Here is a 22,829-nt window from a genome sequence, read left to right on the forward strand (position 1 = left end):
CTCTACAGGAGCTTGAGTGGTGACCTGACAGCATCGGCGTGCCGACACCTGAAAATGAAGAAGGAAAAATCCACATTGCATTTCCAGTGAACCACTCTACAGGAGAATCGGCCGAGGACTCGCAACCCTTCCCATATTGAAGGGGACACAGTTAGACAGACAAGACCTTAGAAAGCAATAAGATGGAAAAAATAAAGTTGATACAGGAATGGGAGCTATTTTCTGGTACACTGAAATGTGGCTTCAATACCTAGACAGAATAGTGACAGCACAGAGAGTGAAGCTATTTTTCAATTTCTAATAACTGGATGATGGTACAACTTTATACAGATCATACAAAACCAGACCTGGTTGCTCCACGACAGGCAGGCAGGTGTGAACTGTATCAACAGAACCCTTCACTTGAAAAAAAAAATGGTACCCGTATGAATACGACATCTCTACACTCAGCAGTGCTGCAAAAAATGTGGAAGACTGGAGGGAGCTACTGGCCCAGCCACTATTAACACAGGCAGATGAACCATCTTTTGAGATCGCTAAATCGTATTGCATATGGTGCAAATGAGCAGCAGCTTATCCGAATTCCAACACGACGGCACTGCACAGTCCATTACCCACACAAGAGTATATGTGAATGGTGTTCACTTGGAAGGCGTCCATAAAGAGAGGGCCAAGTCAGAAAAGGATCTTCTTCAAAACCAGGAGGATTATCAGGATGAAGATAAGAATGACGAGGACAGTGGCACACATCACCATGCCCCCTTTCTTCTGCGTCCTCTCAGCCTGCATAACAGAGATCAGACCAACATATTAGACTGCCAGCTTCAGGGACTGACGCTAGCTCATATTTTTCTTCCTTTGCAGAAGCTCTTTGATAATATAAGGTGTTGCAGGTGAAACACCAGGGACTGATGTGGGTTTCTTTAAATTATGTCGGCTGGCAGTTAAATATGAATGCGCGCGCGCACACACACACACACACACAGAGTAAAAGCAAGTACTTGAGGTAAATTTGGGGATTATTTTTAAATCTAGTCTCTGGCCGAAAAACTTGATTGTTTTTACTTTTTACTGGATGCCTTTACATACTAATGGTCTGGGGGATGCAACTTTAAACACGTGGCTAAATTTTCATATATTTTAAAATGACTAAAGTACCAGCCCTTTTTATAGACTGATTAGATTTACTAGTCAAAGGTCTAACCTCTTCTCCTCAGTGATAAAAAATTGTTGTTCAGAGTGTGGCAAAATTATGGTTTGTCCAGCCCAATGAAACGAAATAACTATTATCAAAGCGGCAAATGGGGGTGAGGACGAAACCTTTTGCAACTGTTTATAGCCCTCTTCGACTGAGGCCGCAACATTCTGTACATTGTAGTCTATCCGATCAACAATTGTTCCCTGTTCAAATTAAGAAATGAATAGTCAGAAGTCTGAACTAGTTAACGTAACTTACCATCAATGACCCAATTAAGTTAGAATTTTCATACCTGATCAATCACAAGAACTGAAAGATCCTTCATGATCTGTGCAAGCTCATTGACTGATTGGGCAACCTTCAAACAAAAAGCAGATAATGGAAGTGAATTTCAGGGCATCAGTAACCTATTTTTCCTTTACACAAATCATATGCATACTGAACAAATAAAACTCACCTGTTCGATTTCTCTCTCCCTTTCTCTAGTGAATGCTTCGCTTTTCTTAAGTTTTGACATCTGAACCTCAGTGAAACCCTGAAAATAAAATCCAAGAATTACATCATTGATATCTTATTTTAATGAGTTTCCCGGACTTCTCATCAGCTACTTCTCATAATCAGTTTAGCTACTCCCTAAGTAAATAGACTCAGAAGATTTTAGGGGAAACCATGGTCATTAGCCTCTTCTATAAAGTATACTCGTTACATCCAAAGTTCAAACCTGTATGACTAATGACCTAAATCAATGCAACTAATTGTGTGGTTGTTGTTTTCGCCTTCTGTGTTCTCAATTTTCTGTTTACTTTATTACTTATGGATCTGAAGTGAAGCATTCCAGTGAAAACCATGAGTTTGTTCCAATAAAACTTACAGTTACACAACAGAGAGCGAGTGAGCAGCACACAGAAAACAATGTCAAATTCATACAGCTGACATACTCCTATAAATAAGCCTATAATAAAGCTGCCAGTGCTCAGATGCAAACAACTTCACGAAAAAGAGTCTATGGTAAGTAAAGACAACGAGAAAGCGTACCACATCCTCAAATTCATCATCTTCAAGTTCAAATGTCGACTTAGACCCATTCATATTCATTTCTAAATCAACACCATCTTGCCCCTGAAATCGCATTTAATTAACCAAGATTCTTTATTAGAGTGAGATAAGTAGCACAAGCGTCTGAATTTCTGAAAACATCTTAAGGCAGAGTGGCAAACCTCTTTCTGTTGGCGAAGCTGCTTCAAATAAGTTGACTGCTTTTTCCTGAACTCCATCGAAAGAGTTTGCAGGTCTGTAGCAAGGGAACGCTGCAGATAACAGTGAAGGGCATTTGGTCCATCAGCACAAACATTCATAGCAGTTACAGCTCTTGTGTCTGTTAATACATAAAGCAGCAGGGGCGAGCCATCACCTGGACATTCTTTCTGACATTCGAATCTTCTGAGGAGTCTTTCATGGACAGCTTCTGCAGCTTCTTTTCTGACCTCTTCAGCAGGTCTGTTATCTCGTGCGTGAGAATCTCAATTGCTCGCTGATCATCTCTGCCATCGCCGAAGGACGGCATCAAGGCCTTGGCGTGCGCCTTAGCCAGCTCGGCCATCTTCGTCTTTGCCCGCTGCATGTTCGCAGATATCTCTTCGGAAACATCCACCCAGGCTGGTGGCAGCCCAACCGTCGCCGCACCTCTACTGCACAACAAGATTTGCATGTCAGCGCCATACCGTTGATCTGATCATTTGTCAGAAGTCCAAGAAAGTGCTTTTCATATGACAAGCTCTACGGCATAGCTACTAAGGAACGAGGAAGCATTGAACCTAGTAGATCTCAACTTCTCCTCTCAAGCGATCAAGAAAATGAGCCCGAAAGATCCCGCCCGGACTTTCTTAGCAGGAGCTTAAGCTTTTCAAGACAATGCTATTCGACCCTGCTGTCGGTGTCAGGTAGCTTCCTACCGTAGCGCTCCAATCAAGATACCAATTGCCATTTCCCAGTACCGGTGAACATGGCCGTGCGCCTTTGCTCGAATTAGCTAACGCACAAAGGGTAGCTTAGATCAGAATAACTGATGGGCAGGTCAATTAGCTGATGTACATGTTCGAAATAACTAGCTAATGTACTACAAGGGTAAAACATGGGCCAGGAGACTAGGTGATGGACAAGTCTGGTGGTGTGCAATCCAGCATTTCCAGCGATCCCCCGCTGCCCGTAGTGCAATTTGACAACCCCGCGGCGTGACTACCTAGCTACGCTCGCTACCTAGCTGATCTGGTCTCTACGGGGGTGAGGTCAGACGAGACGAGATGCGAGGGGGAGGGGAGGGGAGGGGCCGGGTGACCTGGAGGAGGCGGAGGGGTCGTCGGTGCTGAGGGGCGCGTAGTTGCGGTCGGGGCGGAGCAGCGAGGCCATCTCGACCACCGCCGGCCCGCCGCCGGGGGAGGAGGAGGAGGAGGAGGCGGAGGGCGCCCCGGCCGGCGCGCGGACGTGGCGCAGCGCGTCGCGGTACTTGCGGAAGAGCGGCGTCCGGTTCCGCGTGGCCATGACCGGCGGGGAGCGGCGGGCGAGATCTCGTCGGACGGCGAGGCGCCGCGGAGGAGGGAGAGAGAGGGATCGGGTGGGGGGCAGTTGGTGCGAGCCGACCGTGCGGAGTTGGGAGACACTTCGCCACCAAGGAAGGTGGGGAGGGGGAGGCCAGCTGCTGCTGCTGACCGGGCCTGTCCGGGCCGGGCCGGGAAGGTGTGAGGAAAGAGTTTGCGCTCAGTTGGGCCGACGTATAAATGACCGGCCCGTCTTTTTTTAAACGGCCTGACGAAATTAACAAGAGCAACTAATTGGATTTTTTTTAAACTATGATCATTTTTATAGCAAATTCGGAAACTATATACCCTAATGGAGAAAAATCAAAAGTATCACCCCGTCGGCCTCTTGTTGGCCGAAAAGGGACTTTTCGGCCTCCTGTTGGCCGAAGAGTGACTTTTCGGCCAACAGTTGGTCAAAAAGGTTGGCCGAAAAGCCAAAGAGTCCCTCTTCGGCCAACACCTGCTCTACTTTTTAAAAAATTCATATCAAATAGGATTTTTAGTATTTTAATTTGATTCTTTTTGCATTAGATTAGAAATTTTACGAAGTTTCTGTAGATATCAAGTTTGACTAGATTTGGAAGTTTGAATTTGAATTTTCATGAATTTTCTCAAATCACTAGATTGCCTATAATTTGAGCTAGGAGTATTCTTTTTAGATGATTCTTTTTGCCACTGGTTCTTTGTGACTTTGTTTATCAGTAGTAATTAATTGGTGAATTTTAGGATTATTTAAAATTAGGTTTTTACGTCATTCCCTCCCTCCATTTTCTCCCGCCATTTTATTTCTCGTCATTCTCTCCCTCCATTTTCTTTTCCGCCATTCTCTCCCGCCATCTTCTTTCCCGCCATCTTCTTTCTCGCCATCTTCACTTCTCAACTTATAAAACGAGCCTCATGGTGTCCACGATCGTAGATAACATCGTCTGACACGGTCTGTGTCTCCTGCGTCGGTGCTGCTGGTGGAGTGTGGAACACTGTTTGAGAGAAGTCATAAGTGTTTGCAGCTTCGTCATCATCATCGGAGAGTGTTTCACACTTATGACTTCTCTCACACAGTGTTTCACACTCCACATGAAGGCATCATCGTCATCCTCCGTCGATGCAGCACTCCTTAGTGTGGCGGGAGAGAATGGCGGGAAATAAAATGGCGGCAAAGAAAATGGAGGGAAAAAGATTGCGGGAAAGTATTTTTTGTCATGTATAAAATGGCAATGGTTGTACAGGATTTACAAGGCACTTTTAAATATAAACTCCTATGAAGCTCAAAACAAGTTTTCTAGTAGGATAAAAGAAATAAAATACAAAAAAATACTACAAATAAAATAGCTACTGATAACTAAACAGAAACAAAAAGAATAAGTAAAAAAACTAAAGAAAAATTTAAAGCAATTAAAATTAAAAGAAATAGCATAAAACCTAACAAACACCAAAACAGAACTGTTTTCATAAAAACCTAATTTTAAATAATTATAAAATTCGCCAATTAATTACTACTGATAAACAAATTCACAAAGAACCAGTAGCAAAAAGAATCATCTTAAAAAATACTCCTAACTCAAATTATAGGCAATCTAGTTATTTGAGCAAATTCATGAAAAAATTAAATTCAAACTTTCAAATCTGGTCAAACATGATATCTACAGAAACTTCATAAAATTTTTAATCTAATGCAAAAAGAATCAAATTAAAATACTAAAAATCCTATTTGATATGAATTTTTTAAAATAGTAGAGCAGGTGTTGGCCGAAGAGGGACTCTTTGGCCAACTGTTGGCCGAAAAGTACTTTTTGGCCAACGGTTGGCCGAAAAGTCCCTCTTCGGCCAACAGGAGGCCGAAAAGTCCCTTTTCGGCCAACAGGAGGCCGACGGGGTGATACTTTTGATTTTTCTCCATTAGGGTGTATAGTTTCCGAATTTGCTATAAACATCATCATAGTTTCAAAAAAAATCGGTTGAGGAGCGCTCCATATTTGTGACTTACTAGCAAAAAAGCCCGTGCGTTGCAACGGGAAAAGATAAAAAAATATCACACGCCCCTAACCCTGTAATAACGACTCGGTACTGCAATAGGTTCATATTCTTTATTTCAACATGGTATCCCATTTGTGTTCCCTCTTATTCACCTTCCTATCCTCTGCGACAACATAGTTTAAAAAACCAAACCGGTAATCGAGCCGATGACACCGTCGTTTTAGGATTTTACTGGTTGAACCATCAGTTAACCAGTTTGATGTCTTGTTTCTTGTACCAAACTTAATTCATTTTACGTATTATTGCTATACTACATAGGAAACAAGCCCGTGCGTTGCCATGCCTATAAAAATAGGTAAATACGTATGTACTTAAAAACTAAAAAAAAAACTCAAACAACTTTACAAATGGAAAACAATATTAAATGTACTCAAACTTAACAAGGAACATTCTTAAAATGAAAATCCATCATTGTATTCATGTCTTGATTATAGATTTAACTTCCAATAAATTGATCAACACAAGTGAGCTACATATACCTAACCAGTTTAAATTCCATCCACACCAGATATGTATACATGCTCATATATGTGTGTATGCACATATATGAACTCGGAGAGATAACCGAGATCACCACCTAGACCATCACTCGGATGCTATCAACTGGGCTCCTCCTCCGATCCTATCTGTTTTTGCCCGTTCATGGTGAGTTCCTCACCTCGTCGTCAACGATGGACGGCAAGGAGAAGAGCAGCCGCCGCTCCGACGAGAATAGACGGCCGGCTATCTCTTTAGCACGCTCTCCCGTGCTTCCGCTGAGCCACCTCACGGCTTGTCTAGCCCCTAGCAGCACCTCGACGCAGAGCTCCTGTCTCCTGAGTAGTTGAGTTGCTCATCGTCTCCTCGGCAACGGTGTCCGGGCTGGAGGCTGTAAGTAGGCGTCGGCTGGTCGATGTTGGCAATGTGATGGAATACAACACACCTGCAGCCGAGAGTATGTGTGTGTATCAATTCATCAACATGGGCTTATGCATGCCACATGCGTGATGTTGAACCTAGCTCATAAATCGTAAATCCTTAGATAGGCATACAATATCAGACCCTCTTTTTGGAAAAAAAAATGTATTATTCACGCTCATTTAAAAAAATTGTGTTAGTTAAAATATTGCTCTCAGTGCCGCAACAATGAATTGGATTCATGACCTTCTATAAGAAACGAGTCAGGCTGACTTTTAAACTAAATATATTTAGACACTAAAAATGAATTCAAAATTTCGGGCGAAAAAAAACCCGGGATTGCTGATATATTTCAAAAACCGGATTTTGCAGCCCCTTCCAAAAAATTCGAAAAAAAGGATCTTGCTCAAGAACAAGTTTGTTACATTTTGGTTTAAACATTATACCTTTTGAAGCGTTTTATAATTTGTATTACAATTGACAGTTTCTGGCAAAAATAGATTTTTCGTAAACGTATATTTGTGGCTGAACCTGGTAAGACGGAACCAGTCTAAAAGCAAATGTATCTCTTTGAAAGCATGGAATTGTCTTTATTGTGGTGGTTCTCTAGTGTTTGCGTATGTGAAAAGTCTTGAGTTCGAATCCCAACCTGTTCCCTTTCGGAACTGCTCCATGAAGGATACTTACGCCCGACGTATGCACGACATTTAAATCCGGCGGCCGGTGCTGTTTCAATGATACGCATGTGCGGCCTGATTTAATCATCGTCTGTGAGTCGTCCGTTTCTATCGTCTGTATAGCACTACTCGTTCCCTTTTTATTTCTCACTTGTTCGGATCCATACGTGCTGATGGGGGTCTTCTGTGTGTTCAAATATAGAGTGAGGGTTGTTTCTGAAAAAGATGCGCGGGCATGTTGCACCAATTTTTTTCATTCGCTGACAGTGGGCCATAGCCCAGCTGGCATGCCATATAAGCACGGGATACGTCCCGATACAGACAAAGTGGCCGTATTCGCACAAGATGACAAGTTATGTGACCACAATTCTGTATTTTACAAGTTTTGTAACCAAACTGAACATTGAGCGCAAGTTGTATGACTTCTAGTGATATTACCTCTTAATATAAAATCAACGGATATCAAAGGATAACTCATGGAGAACTATAAAAGTCTTCTCCTTTTAATATTAGGTAAAGATTCATCCTCATGACTCAGCTTGTATTTCCATAAACATGCACATTGATCAACAAAGTGTAGACAATCCTAAAAAAAGCAAATTGAGGAGCGCTCCAGCCCCCTCAATGATCACATGGGGTGGACTGAGAACGCGCCTCCGCCACGTGTCACGTTCTAGGCGCTTCCTCTGAATCTTTTTAAAATTTTCTGCATGTGTTTTCGGCTTTGTAGACTTTCCAGTTTTCCACGACTTCTCTTAGCTTTTCGACAAAAGAAATCATTTTTTTGCGTAAGCAATGCGTTTTTTTACTTCTGTGAAAGGCACGATTTTGTTTTCGCGAGAGGCACGGTCATGCCTCTTGAAAAAAAACGTTTTTCTCTTATTTTTGCTTCCGCGAGAGACATGGTCGTGCCTCTCAAAAACAGAAAAAATCTCTTTTTTTTTCTTCCACGAGAGGCACGGTTTTGCTTCCGCCTCTCGAAAATACAAGAAAAAACAAGTGTTCTCTTTTCTTTTTCCTTCATGAGAGGTACGGTTTTGCTTCTGCAAGAGACACAGTTTTGCTTCCGCGAGAGGCATGGATTCGCTTTCGCTAGAGGCACGGTCGTGCCTCAGAAACGACTTCCAGAAAGGGGGAAAACGTGCACCCTATTCAATTTTTCATCCGGTTTGTTTCGTGAAAAAAAGTTCATCAAAACCTATCAACATGGGTTCTAATTTTGAAGATCTCGACACAAGGAATCCAACGATGAAAACGGTTTAAGAGATAAAACGTTTTGATCAAACAAATCTACGAAAAAAGGAAAAGCTCCCAGGTTACGACAAGTGGCGTACATGCAGAGCGCCACTTATCACAAGCTGAGGAGGTGAGAGTGATATTTGGAAGGAGTACTCCTCAATTATTGTTTTCGAGGATATGGTCTTTGGTTTGAAACATAACTAAGCTGCCCTAAAAACATAACTGAGCAGCAGGCCCTGATGGGTTACCTGCTGAGTTTTATCAAAGAGTTCTGAATCCCTAAAAAAATCAACAAGTTTTGAGAAGTTGTTAAGGTTGATCTCGAGGAAATGCGCCATTAGTAACCCTGGTTACTAATGACGTACCTGCAGATGGTGCGCCATTAGAAGTTTTGCAAAAAAGTAAAAAATATAAATATATACACTAATGGCGCACCGTGTAATAGTGCGCCATTACTAGTTTAAACTAGTAATGGCGCACTGTCAAACGGTGCGCCATTAGTAGTTTTGCAAAAAAAAGAATAAGAAAAAAATTACAGTAATGGCGCACTCTCTGCCTGGTGCGCCATTACTGAAACATAACTAAGCTGCCCTAAAAACATAACTGAGCAGCAGGCCCTGATGGGTTACCTGCTGAGTTTTATCAAAGAGTTCTGAATCCCTAAAAAAATCAACAAGTTTTGGGAAGTTGTTAAGGTTGATCTCGAGGAAATGCGCCATTAGTAACCCTGGTTACTAATGACGCACCTGCAGGTGGTGCGCCACTAGAAGTTGTGCAAAAAAGTAAAAAATATAAATATATACACTAATGGCGCACCGTGTAATAGTGCGCCATTAGTAGTTTTGCAAAAAAAAGAATAAGAAAAAAATTACAGTAATGGCGCATTGTCGACCTGATGCGCCATTAGTATGTATGGAAAAATAGAAAAAAAATTAATACTAGTGGTGCACCCTGTTTCTGGTGCGCCATTAGTGTCTTCCACACTAATGGCGCATCAGCAACAGGTGCGCCATTAGTATATAGTAGTGGCGCACTAGTTCCCTGGTGCGCCATTAGTATCAATCCTATCTATAGCCCTTTTCCTAGTAGTGATGACATGATGCAGAGGGATAAACTCATGCAATATGATATAAACCCCATCTTTTTATCCTCGATGACAACAATACAATACGTGTCGTTTCCCCTACTATCACTGGGATCGAGCACGGCAAGATTGAACCCAAAGCTAAGCACTTCTTCCATTGCAAGAAAGATCAATCTAGTAAGCTTCTTGATATGTCCCTCCGTAACGGAGGAAGCCATCCATTTGCCTCCCGCTCCGGACATGTTTGGAGAAGGTTGAGGGAAGGGATGTGGACTTGGGTGTTGGAGCTCGAGTGCGCGAAAATGGATGAGCAAAGGAGGAAGAAGGCGTGGATGAAAAGGTGAATCCTTATCCCTTTATATGGGCGGACGAAACTAAGCGTCCCCACTAGCCTGGTAAAACTCGCTTATCCCCCAAGCGCCGTAATCGATGGCGCGTTGGATTACCCACACCCGTATTGATGAGAATCCTGTGATAAGGGGACACGGTCTCTGCTTTGACAAAACGTGTAAAAAACTGCCTCGCGTTATGTGCGGGGCTAGTTAAAGGAAGTGGTTCGAATAATCACCGGGCCGTGACATAATGTCGTGTTGCCAAAAAAAGTCAGCAAATTAGATTTGTGGAAATATTATTCTCTCTACGGTGGTATGTGGAACTTATTTTGCAGGGTCGGACACTATCCTTATATTCAAATTCTTCCGTGGTATATTCGGAGGAGGAACCCGCCTTGCAATGCCGAAGACAATACTGCGCGCCGGACTCATCGTCACTGAAAGCCTGGTTCAGGGGCTACTGTGGGAGTCCTGGATTAGGGGGTCTCCGGACAGCCGGACTATCTCCATTGGCCGGACTGTTAGACTATGAAGATACAAGATTGAAGACTTCGTCTCGTGTCCAGATGGGACTCTACTTGGCGTGGAAGGCAAGCTAGGCAATACGGATATGTGTATCTCCTCCTTTGTAACCAACCTTGTGTAACCCTAACATCTCCAGTGTCTATATAAACCGGAGGGTTTTAGTCCGTAGGACAACATACAATCATACCATAGGCTAGCTTCTAGGGTTTAGCCTCTCTGATCTCGTGGTAGATCTACTCTTGTACTACCCATATCATCAATATTAATCAAGTAGGACGTAGGGTTTTACCTCCATCAAGAGGGCCCGAACCTGGGTAAAACATTGTGTCCCCTGCCTCCTGTTACCATCCGCCTTGGACGCACAGTTTGGGATCCCCTACCCGAGATCCGCCGGTTTTGACACCGATAATGGCCACCGGTGATGATTTCCCCCTCCAACAGGGTGCCGGAACAGAGTCCCGATTGGTTTTCCGTGGCTAGAGAGGCTTGCGGCGACGAAACTCCCGATCTAGGTTTATTTTCGGGAGTTTCTATATTTATAGGAATTTTTGGCATCGAGAACAAGTCAGAGGGGGTCCACTAGTCAACCAGAAGGTCGGAGGGCGCGCCCTAGGGGGGTGGGCACGCCCTCCACCCTTGTGGAGGCCTCGTGGCTCTTCTGGCCCAACTCTTTTGCTTCGGGGGCTTCTTCTGGTCCATAAAAAATCACCGTAAAATTTTAGGTCAATTGGACTCCGTTTGATATTCCTTTTCTGCAAAACTCAAAAACAAGTAAAAAACAAAAAGTGGCACTGAGCTCTATGTTAATAGGTTAGTCCCAAAAATCATATAAAATAGCATATAAATGCATATAAAACATCCAAGATAGATAATATAATAGCATGGAACAATAAAAAATTATAGATACGTTGGAGACGTATCAGAGGTCTTTGGCAAGACTTGCTGCACAAGTAATATTTGAATATTCAAACACTGTCTGTTGTAACTAGTGGCAACAATGATTCATATTTGGCAAGGATTAATGAAAGTCAAATATACTTTTGTTAGCCTTACTAGGATGGTGGCGGGTAGTGGAGCTAGAACTCTTTTCGGGGAAGATGTCTGGCTAGGGAAGAGGAAGCTGGTAGATATCTTTCCTAGGCTCTATAGTATTACTTTCACCAAGTGGTTAAAGATTCTCGTTGGGAGTGTTTCATTTTCAGGAGAATCTTACATGGTGATTATCTGGCTCGGTGGGAAGAGCTAAGTAATTTGGTGGATGAGGTTGAGCTGTCTGGGGACAAGGATAGAGTTTTTAGGCTGTTGAACAATAAGAACAAATTGGTGGTGAAAGATCTATACTTGTTTCTGAAATCCTCTCCCTTGGTTGGGTTCGGAGGCATTTGGAAACTGAAGATTCCCCTTAATATTAGAGTTTTCCTTTTATTAATGATAAATAATAGTATCTTGGCCAAGGAAAATTTGAACAAAAGGGGGTGGACTGGTGATGACCCACAAGTTTTTCATATATACTTCCTAAAATGCATTCCTCCAAATGAAATTGTTATGTATTTTGGTCCATCACAAAACTTATTTTTTTAGAATATTTTCTTTATGCTCGAATGGTTTATCTAAATCTGATGTACATTGTGTTGTGATGTCATAGTTTTTTATGTTTATTTTTTTTCTTTCTTTGCAAATGTCATTTTAATTAATAATGAGTTAACCACCAGAATGCCTGAAGAGTGGATGACCGTGTAGCTAGAGTAGTTGGTGGTGGTCTAGTTTTCAAAACCTTGCAAAGGGGTGAGGCTCTAGTACTACAAGACCTTGTCATTCCCTCTAAAAGGAAAATCTCCTAAGATTGCAAAAGCTGCTATGACACTTATGCGAATTTTAAAAAGGAGTTTCAAGCAAGACTCATTTTAGTTTTATGATTCTTTTATGTTCCCTTTATACATTAAGATACATGTTCTTTCCATATACATCTACAAGAAGTATTGAAGTATGGTTCATGTAATTGTGTAGATATTTGGTTACTTTCATATACTAATCCTCCATTTTCTATTATACTATTCCCACACTATGAAAGACACACCAAACTAACAATGATCAACATGAGTGCCAACAAATTAAGTTAAAACAGAGCCAACGACGAGCTAATACACGACGCGCCTCCTCCCTGATAGTTAATTAGAATAGAATTTATACTATAATTTTGTATTTATGTATAACTTATTTTTATCACATGGTAGTCTCCAAGTACACTTACTTAGTTTCTGTACCTTACCACGTAACCCTATAGCTAAATTAGTACTCCCTCCATTCCCTTATACATGGTCACTTCGTTTTCCGTGTCAAGCTTTGACTTATAGTTTTGGTCAATAAGATATGGATTATATGTCATAAAATATACCATCGGCAAGTTCTTTCAAATGTTCATCCAACAATGAAATATTTTTTGTGGCATATAACTCACTTTTTGTTGGTAAATTAATGGTCAAAGTTAGACATAAAAATATGAAGTGGCCTTGTATAAGGGAATGGAGGAAGTAATATAGTTTATTTGTTATATATTAATTGTAATTCATATGATTTCAAAGTACATTTGTGTTGTGCTTAATTTAAATTGCATTTTATATTGTTTCTTGAAATGTTTTCAACAATTGCATAAACTATAGTGTGTTTCTTCTTATTGTTGCTCTCTCTCTCTCTGTGTGTGTGTGTGTGTGTGTGTGTGTGTGTGTGTTTCATTATCTTAAATATCATAGTAGAAATTTATAAAGTCTACAATCAACCAATATCATAATACCAGTTTCTAGTGAATGACAAGATAAACAATTTTTTAGAAACTTCTAGAGTTTACATTAAACTGTTAACATTGGTTGAATGTGCGCTGATCACTTTTCTACTACATGTCGTAAGGATCGAGGTCTGGAGGGGTGGTGGTGGTGAATAGACATATCACAATTTCTACTCCAAATTTTATGTTGATGGGTGTTAGGCTAAAGCTAGTTGAGTCATTATCAACAATTGCACAAGCAAGAAAAACAAAGTGCACAATTGTGAAAGCATAAATTGCATGAATGTAAGAGTTGAGTAAGAAAGTGCAAACATAGGGGCTCGACGATGTTTTAGTGAGGTTCAGATAGTTGGCACTATCCTAGTCCTCATTGATGTAGGTTCAGACCACAAAGGTCACGATATCATCGCTCACAAAGAGCCCAGTTAGAGCATTCCCATCTATTTTTTATTTTTTGTGGAATGCATGCCCACCTATTTCACCATGCTCGGTGCCACAAAGGTCAAAGCCTCAATGGCAACATATCTTCCATAATGAAGACGGTCTTCAAACCTTTTACAGAGTTCTTGATCCCTTCACCTGCAACCGTATACACATGCTCAGGAACATATCTAGATAATCAACATGGTACTGGAAAACAATGTTACTTATCTATTTCAACGTGTTGTTTGCGATGTTGGGGAACGTAGTAATTTCAAAATTTTCCTACACACACGCAAGATCATGGTGATGCATAGCAACGAGAGGGGAGAGTATGATCTACGTACCCTTGTAGATCGATAACGGAAGCGTTTGGTTGATGTAGTCGTACGTCTCCACGGCCCGACCGATCAAGCACCGAAACTACGGCACCTCCGAGTTCTAGCACACGTTCAACTCGATGACGATCCCCGGACTCCGATCCAGCAAAGTGTCGGGGAAGAGTTCCGTCAGCACGACGGCGTGGTGACGATCTTGATGTACTACTGTCGCAGGGCTTCGCCTAAGCACCGCTACAATATTATCGAGGACTATGGTGGCAGGGGGCGCCGCACACGGCTAAGAATATGATCACGTGGATCAACTTGTGTGTTTCTGGGGTGCCCCTGCCTCCGTATATAAAGGTTCAAGAGAGGAGGAGGCCGGCCGGCCCCTATGGCGCGCCAAGGAGGAGTCCTCCTCCTAGTAGGAGTAGGACTCCTACTAGGAGGGGGAAAGAAGTGGGGATGGAGAGGGAAAGGGGGGCGCCGCCCCCCCTCTCCTAGTCCAATTCGGACCAGGGGGGAGGAGGCGCGCGGCCCACCTTTGGCTGCCCCTCTCTCTCTCCACTAAGGCCCATATGGCCCATTATTTCTCCCAGGGGGGGGGGGGGTCCGGTAACCCTCCGGCTTTCCGGTTTTCTCCGAAATCACCCGGAACACTTTCGGTGTCCGAATATAGCCGTCCAATATATCAATCTTTATGTCTCGACCATTTCGAGACTCCTCGTCATGTCCGTGATCACATCCGGGACTCCGAACAACCTTCGGTACATCAAAACGTATAAACTCATAATATAACTATCATCGAAACCTTAAGCGTGCGGACCCTACGGGTTCGAGAACGATGTAGACATGACCGAGACATGTCTCCGGTCAATAACCAATAGCGGGACCTGGATGCCCATATTGGCTCCTACATATTCTACAAAGATCTTTATCGGTCAGACCGCATAACAATATACGTTGTTCCCTTTGTCATCGGTATGTTACTTGCCCGAGATTCGATCGTCGGTATCCAATACCTAGTTCAATCTTGTTACCGGCAAGTCTCTTTACTCATTCCGTAATACATCATCCCGCAACTAACTCATTAGTTGCAATGCTTGCAAGGCTTAAGTGATGTGCATTACCGAGAGGGCCCAGAGATACTTCTCCGACAATCGGAGTGATAAATCCTAATCTCGAAATACGCCAACCCAGCATGTATCTTTGGAGACACCTCTAGAGCTCCTTTATAATCACCCAGTTACGTTGTGACATTTGGTAGCACACAAAGTGTTCCTCCGGCAAACGGGAGTTGCATAATCTCATAGTCATAGGAACATGTATAAGTCATGAAGAAAGCAATAGCAACATACTAAACGATCGGGTGCTAAGCTAATGGAATGGGTCATGTCAATCAGATCATTCATCTAATGATGTGATCCCATTAATCAAATAATAACTCTTTGTCCATGGTTAGGAAACACAACCATCTTTGATTAACGAGCTAGTCAAGTAGAGGCATACTAGTGACACTCTGTTTGTCTATGTATTCACACATGTATTATGTTTCCGGTTAATACAATTCTAGCATGAATAATAAACATTTATCATGAAATAAGGAAATAAATAATAACTTTATTATTGCCTCTAGGGCATATTTCCTTCATGTGAGAGATGCGTCCAGATAACCCCATAACCGACTATCACCGCATCGAGGTTCTGTTGTCCAACCAAGGCCTTAGAGTCTCGCATGGTCACCTCAGTTATTAAGGAATTAACCTCATCAACACATTGGTGTTTGATGACCACCATATGTACCCCTAGAGAATAGTTTCCAACTACCGTACTAATCTTAATGTGATCGACGTTCGACATAGCCTTCTGCTTCTCTCCACACTTAACATCTCCTTGATTGATCTTCGGTATCCCAAGCACCTATGAGGCCTTAGAATGAGGTAGAGACAAGATACAAAAACCGTTGCATAACACATCAAATAATGTTAACTTTAAAGTAAACCAACAATCACTTGGCATGCATACATGTGGCTCCGAGGCTAGGCCACAACTCTTAACCCAAGGGGACTACATGCACATTGCCTATGAATCACAAACAAGATACACTGTAGAAATTGATACTTGAAGATGAACGCTTATATGTCTTACAATGTCTGCTAATTACGATGTGTTCTCGATTAGAAGTATTATGCCTAATGGAGATGGAGACTACGAGGTGGAGATGGCTATTGAAATGGCGATTGCTGTTGTAGATGGGAATGGTGACAACGACTGCGAAGGGATGGATTGGTGGATGAGTGAATCCTCTTGCCAAAGGGTTTTCTCTCCTTTATACTATGAGTGGGTGGGAAATAGGGTCTCGGGACGCATGCGATGCGAATTGACCCTAGGTGCCTTCACAGGACAGAAGATGCCAGGGATGATGTCACGGAGGCGGCAACACGTGGTGTGATCGCTCATGGTCGTACCATGCGTCGCTTTCTCCTTTGAACTCGGTTGTGCGCCTCCAATCTGTCGGGGTGTATCACCGATTATCTTCTACTACCGCCATTTTCAAAATATAAGATGTTTTGGTAGGCTAAACTAGCCTACCAAAACATTTTATATTTTGGAATGGAGGTAGTAATTATAGCTTGATTTTGTACCTAAAATAGTCCATTACCGCAGGAACAAAATAGACAAAGAAAATTACAGTCTCTGCAATTATTATGGCTAGCGCTAGGGCTGCACGACCTTGAGCCATTTGAATGTTGCTGCAGAAAATCCTCACTTGTAGCATTTCTTGTATTCAATTGAGAACGTTTCCAATATTGTCGCAACATTTCAGACACACATATGCAGCAAAATTTTGTATACATGAAACATACTCCCATTGGCCTTAGCAAATCACAGAAAAAACAAACTTCCATTGGTCTTATGCAGCATGGAAGTGAACGCTTATAGCACCTCTAATTCATACGGGTGGCCATTCATATGTATGCAAATAATTGCCTCCCACCCTCCTCTCTCCCCGAAAAAAAATATGCAACTCTGACCGTAACAAATGTGCAACTGATGTCTTCTAGACCAGTTTTTGTGTTTCCAGCAGTTTGAACATATATAGAAAAACAATCAGCCTGGTAAACTATAGACTGCTACGAGCCCAACACACAAACAGCCTCCCTGGGCCATGAAACTCCCCGCGGCATGCCGAAAAGCCTATCCATATAAGTGAACAAGAATTACAGAAGAAGACAACACGGATCTCAAAGCCATGATCCAACGGGTGCAGGTCAACTAATTAATACCAAATTCTGAGTCCACCCAGAATTAGCAACTCCATAAACCAATGTGAAATTGTTGTGCTTTCCTGTAGCATAGAGATTACAAAACAAGAAAACCAAATACAGACTTATCTACTGTCCATAGCAAATTGTACTACAACTGCAACATAGAAAACGAACCGCCGTCTAGCATATACACAATAAACCCTGATACAACTCCCCAGTCACCTCCCCAACAAGCCATCCTGATCAGAGACTTATGCACAAAATGATGTGAATTAACAACCCACGGAAGCAAAGTGCAGAAGATAACGAATGTCACAGGAATCCTCCTGTGACAACAACATATGCTTTCAGTCTATCTCCCAAGCAGACGACGGGTTCGAGTGTTTGCCCCCTTGACCCTGTAGTTAAGTTCGTCAAAGTCCTTCTCTGCATAACCCAAATCCTTTGTTTGCCTGAAACCAACCAAATGTACAGAAGAGCATGTCACACTCAGCCTCTTTGTAAATGTTGCACCTTGAAGAATGAAGCAACGGTGCTAAAATAAAACTACAGAAATGTTCCATCAGATATTCAGATATCAACAATGTCAGATGGTAAATCGTTTCTGGATTTTGGAGCTACTTTGTGAGCTACTACAGTATTTCCATGGGCAGCCGCAGACGGAAATGTGCAATGGATATTTATATTAGTATAAAGTGGTATGGATTAGTGATTAACAGCACGTATTCTGTGTAAGTTGAACAATCTGGGTTGAAGTGTTTATTAGGCTATGAGCAGCAAGTAAGAACTAAGAGTGAAGTGTCACATGAATTTACCCCTCAATCTCAGTTCCCATGTCAATGGCCATTCCTTTCAACTCGGTCAGTATGTCGCTAAGATCAGATAGGCCATCATCCTGCTTTGCCTTCTCCACCTGACGAAAAAACCACATGATCAGAAACTACACAATATCGAAATAAAATCTGGTATTTTCCAGATGTGATCCTGAGAAGAAATTTTTGAGGTATTCATTCACAGCAATTCTATGTACCTCGACTTTCTCAAGCTCTGATGTGGGTTCGGATAGGAATTGGCGTGCATTGGATCGACGCGGACGATCTGACAGCCCCAGTTTGTGCCTCTGCTCCATATGGCTGCCCTTGCGTATGAAGGAATCATCTGCATCCATGTTGTTGCATCCATTGAGTTACAAAACAGAAAGCATATCATCATATATGCAGTCCATATTTTATCATTACAGTCAGACACATGTGTTTCTTTAAGAATACATACATTTCTGAAAGAATGTTTAAGATTGCACTGGAAATTACCTCTGGTCAGCATAGGGCCCCTGATCGCTCCATTCTTCTTTGGCTTCCACTTCTTGGAGAACAAACCCCCAAGATCCCCTAGTAGCTTTTCCCCCTGGAAAAAGTTTGCAGAACAAAAAGGCACTGTCACAAACTTGTCCATGTAAGCAAGGAGCAATTCGCCACTGTAAATTTGGCTTAACATCGCAATCTAGATGTTCCTCAGCATATAGTTCCAGATTGAACGTTTCCCTAATATATGATGGCTTTTAAGGGTGAGTTTGTGGGTAACTAATATTTGCAGCCATGCCATAAACTGTACTACCAAAGCTTGAAACATTTGATCTGAGTTGAGAAGAACAAAATTAGGCTACTAGTAAGCAGTAAGGAACAACAACAGGAACTAACTTAATTGGCAAGTTTGTCAATGAAAAACAACTAGCAAGTAGTATCCTCCTGAATTCACTGTTCTTCTTGTTCCTTACCCTGGATAGATCCTGGTCGATGTCGAGGGCCATGGCGTGGGTGCGCCGGATCTGCTGGCCCTGCTGGTGCACCTGGAGGAGGGTCTTTGAGGCGGTGTCCCGCATCTCCTCGGCGACCCGGAGGCAGCCGTCGACCCGGCGCGTGGTCTCCTCGGCCTTGTAGGCCGCGTACCCCTCCAGCTCCTGCACCGACTGCGCCTCCACGCCCCCGGAGTCCCGGAAGTCGCTCCCGTACCGCCTCCTGGCCGCCGCCGCGGACGAGGAGGAGGAGGAGGACGCGAACCCGGACGGCGCCGGGTCGGTGGCGAAGAGGGAGTTCCGCTCGTCGGCGGGGGTCGGGACGGAGGAGGCCCGCCGCTGGACCATGCCGCCGTCGTCGTCGGAGTCGGAGTCGGAGTCGAAGGGGTTCTTCTTGGCGTTGTTGGAGGCGAAGAAGGACGACCTGGCGGCGCTCATGGCGGAAGGAGGCCCTGGCGCGGAGCAGCGGGGCGAGATCTCGCTAAGATCAGATAGCAAAATTGTGCGGCGGCAGCAAAATTCAGAAGAAATGCTCGCTGGAAGGAACGGATCGCAGCTGGGTGGATTAGATGGAGCGAGCGCCGGCTGGAATGGCGGGGAAGGCTAGCCTGGGGATTGGGCAAGGAGAAGGCAAACTGAGAGCGGCGGCTATAAAACAGGAGTAGTACTAGTAGCATGAAGCAGGCAGGAGCAGGCCGAGACCGGGGAGCGGGGAGGGGAGGGGAAGGGGACCCGGTCGTGTCGTCGATTGCCCCCGTCCGGCTCGACTTGCTCGCGCACGCGCGCACGCGGTTGTGCTACGGCTGGCTGGGTCAAGCGCGGGGCAGAAATCAAATCACAAACTGACCTGTTCAGGAATTTTTTTTTACTCTGCTGACCTTTTGGTGTGGCGCCCGACATCTGGGCGCCGCACCCTACTGTGCAGTGCCTTTCCCTTAGGCGTCACACATCCTGCCAACGTGGCAGCCCTGGTCCAGTTGCGGCCCCACACGCACCTGTGCAGCGCCTAAGAGCTAGGCGCCACACTTTGACGTGCAGCGCCTAGCCCTTGGGCGCTGCACAGTGACTTAAGCGCGGCCGCCCCAGCCCGACCAGGCAGTTCTTCATCTCTTCGCTCTCTGTATAGAGAGCAGCGGCGGCGGCGGCGCCCCCATCTAATCCCCCCACATCCCTCTCAGATCTGAAGATTTGATCCGTGGATTCGATCCCCAATCCATCCTACTAGGTAAACTCTTCCCTTCTCTTTCTTTTGCTCCGTAAATTTGTTGCCATTCTAGAGATTTGTCCATGATTTGATGGAACCCTTGATTTGTTTGGTTTGCTCGATTTAAGATGTGTATTCATATTGGTAGTACCGTAGTGTTATTTATTAGTTCACAATATATGATTCTTGTTGTTGAAACCCTAGATTGTTTAGTTTTTTAGATATATATGAGATGCCTATTTTTGTTTAGTTTATTTGAGATGAAGGTGAACTTTTATATGTTTATTGTTTGAAATTGTAAGGATGGTTTGGCTTCTGGACGATGTCTACGACGTGCAACACCGGGCCTATATGATGCGCAAGAAGGATAAGGTAATAACGAGTAATCTAAATATTTTGCAAATTTGCCTTTAGTTGAAATTTACATGCCCTAAGATTTGTCATTACTTGTTTTTTGCAGAAGCTTGAACCTCTGAAGATTCGGTATCACGGGGTCTCTGGTCCTGCCATGCCTTACGATGAGCGATACACACCGTACATCAAGCAGGCAGGACTCCCGTGGATTCTGTTGGTCAGCCGGTCCACGCCGAATCTGAACGCTCCACTGGTGTCCGCTCTTGTTGATCGGTGGAGGCCAGAGACCCACAGTTTCCATCTTCGGACCGGGGAGATGACCGTGACGCTCGAGGATGTCTCGTTGATCACCGGTCTTGCTATCGACGGGAGGCCTCTATGTATGAGCACCGATTCTGATGGGTGGCGCGAGCAGATGATTGCTCTTATCGGTATGGCTCCTACCGAGGCTGAGGATGATGTAGAGGAGGGAGAAGAGAAGAAGAAGAGGGAAAGGAAGGCAGCCGGAGCTGCTTTCACGTGGATTCAAAATAACTTTGCGACGTGCCCTCCGGATGCAACTGATGATGTGATCCAGACACATGCGACGTGCCCTCCGGATGCAACTGTATAGTGTGGCGCCTTTTCCTTGGGCGCTGCACACTGACTTAGCAATTTTTGGGGTGCAAAACCAACTGGAACGCTCCTGGTGCTCTCTGGAATGATTCTGTTGCTCTCTGGACTGCCATGTCCAGGTGTGCAGCGCCGAAGACCGAGGCGCTGCACTGTGTAGTGTGGCGCCTTGGCCTTAGGCGCTGCACTAACTGCTATTTTCAAATAACTGCTGTTTTTTTTGTTTTTTGATTCATAAAGATGCCACATAATCATATTCAAATTAAATGCAGGCGTCCAAAACACAGAAATAGTAGTCTAAATCACATAGTCATACACACATAGCACATATACTTGTCCAAATCACATAGTCATACACACATAGGGATCTCACATAGTCATACACAGAAATATTAGTCCCCTCACATAGTCATACACACATAGCACATATACTTGTCCAAATCACGGTCCATGTAGTTTCTTATTCTTCTCCCTCCTCCCACCACCAAGGGATCTCACCTTCCCCCTCCGTGTCCTCCACCCCTTCATTGTTTCCATACCTATGAAAATGGCAATATAATAGTTAGTCACACAATACAAAATGACAACACAAGCATTGAGCCAAAAGAACAAGATCATAGTAAGTCACATACGGCAATGGTCCATTGAGTCAAGAGAACATTCCTCCACTACGGCCGCCGCCAAGGCCAAGATCACCACTGCCTCCACCATCACCACTGCCTCCACCATCACCACGGCCTACACCACCACCGCGGCCTCTACCGCCACCACCACGGCCTATACCACCACCATCACCACGGACTCTACCAGCAGCACGGCCAAGACCACCACCACGACCTCTACCACCACCACGGCCAAGACCTTCACCACGACCAACACCATCACCACGACCTCTACCACCAGCACGACCAAGACCATCACCACGGCCAAGACCTTCACCACGACCAAGACCATCACCATGACCTCTACCACCACCACGGCCAAAACCATCACCACGGCCAAGACCTTCACCACGGCCAAGACCATCACCACGGCCTCTACCACCACCACGGCCAAGACCATCACCACGGCCAAGACCACCACCACGGCCTCTTCTAAGACCAAGATGACTCCCTCTTTGTTGCCTAGTTCCTCGTTGGCTTGTTTGATTTGAGTGGTTTGGCACTCCACCACTTGTTTGACTTGGTTGGCTACCCCTTGGTTCACTTGGTTGGCTATCATTTGTTTGGCTTGTGCTTGCACCATTTTTCTTTGATCTCTTTCTTGGTTTGGGACAAGTTCTTGTGTTGTGTCCTCCATTACTGCAGCCCCCACAACGGGATTGCTCACGAGGCTCTTGGAATTGGCCGGTGCCGTATTCTCCACCACCACCACGGCCCCATCCGTCCATGTCACCTCTAAGACGCTTTGTCTTACGTCTTCCCCGTCTAACGATCTTCAATTCCGGGTCCGGCCATAGTTGAACTCCATGATACTCCGGCCATTGTGATTGGTCCAAGTATGGCTGGAACCGT

The 22,829-nt window shown here is 44.1% G+C and overlaps 2 protein-coding genes across 3 annotated transcripts; both read right to left on the reverse strand.

The window, feature by feature from the left end:
• Positions 1-273: 273 nt before the first annotated feature.
• LOC123149703 (syntaxin-43) lies at positions 274-3,896 on the reverse strand. Of its 2 annotated transcripts, none has more exons than XM_044569412.1 (8): positions 3,534-3,896; positions 2,610-2,883; positions 2,416-2,505; positions 2,234-2,317; positions 1,656-1,733; positions 1,491-1,556; positions 1,321-1,401; positions 274-783 (listed from the first exon to the last, which is right to left on the reverse strand). In XM_044569412.1, the coding sequence occupies exons 1-8, from the start codon at positions 3,734-3,736 to the stop codon at positions 676-678; spliced, it is 984 nt and encodes a 327-aa protein (XP_044425347.1). In that variant the 5' UTR covers positions 3,737-3,896; the 3' UTR covers positions 274-675. The 2 variants fall into 2 exon arrangements, with proteins under 2 accessions (XP_044425347.1, XP_044425346.1); XM_044569411.1 differs by having other exon boundaries at positions 2,610-2,886.
• A 13,468-nt stretch (positions 3,897-17,364) lies between these two features.
• Positions 17,365-19,858, reverse strand: LOC123149704 (SNAP25 homologous protein SNAP33). The gene is made up of 5 exons (XM_044569413.1): positions 19,128-19,858; positions 18,664-18,757; positions 18,384-18,511; positions 18,169-18,266; positions 17,365-17,805 (listed from the first exon to the last, which is right to left on the reverse strand). Exons 1-5 carry the CDS (start codon positions 19,581-19,583, stop codon positions 17,706-17,708), a joined length of 876 nt encoding a protein of 291 aa, XP_044425348.1. The 5' UTR covers positions 19,584-19,858; the 3' UTR covers positions 17,365-17,705.
• Between the last annotated feature and the right edge of the window lie 2,971 nt (positions 19,859-22,829).

The sequence above is a fragment of the Triticum aestivum genome, chromosome 7A, assembly GCF_018294505.1.
Source record: "Triticum aestivum cultivar Chinese Spring chromosome 7A, IWGSC CS RefSeq v2.1, whole genome shotgun sequence".
In the NCBI taxonomy this organism is placed as follows: domain Eukaryota; kingdom Viridiplantae; phylum Streptophyta; class Magnoliopsida; order Poales; family Poaceae; genus Triticum; species Triticum aestivum.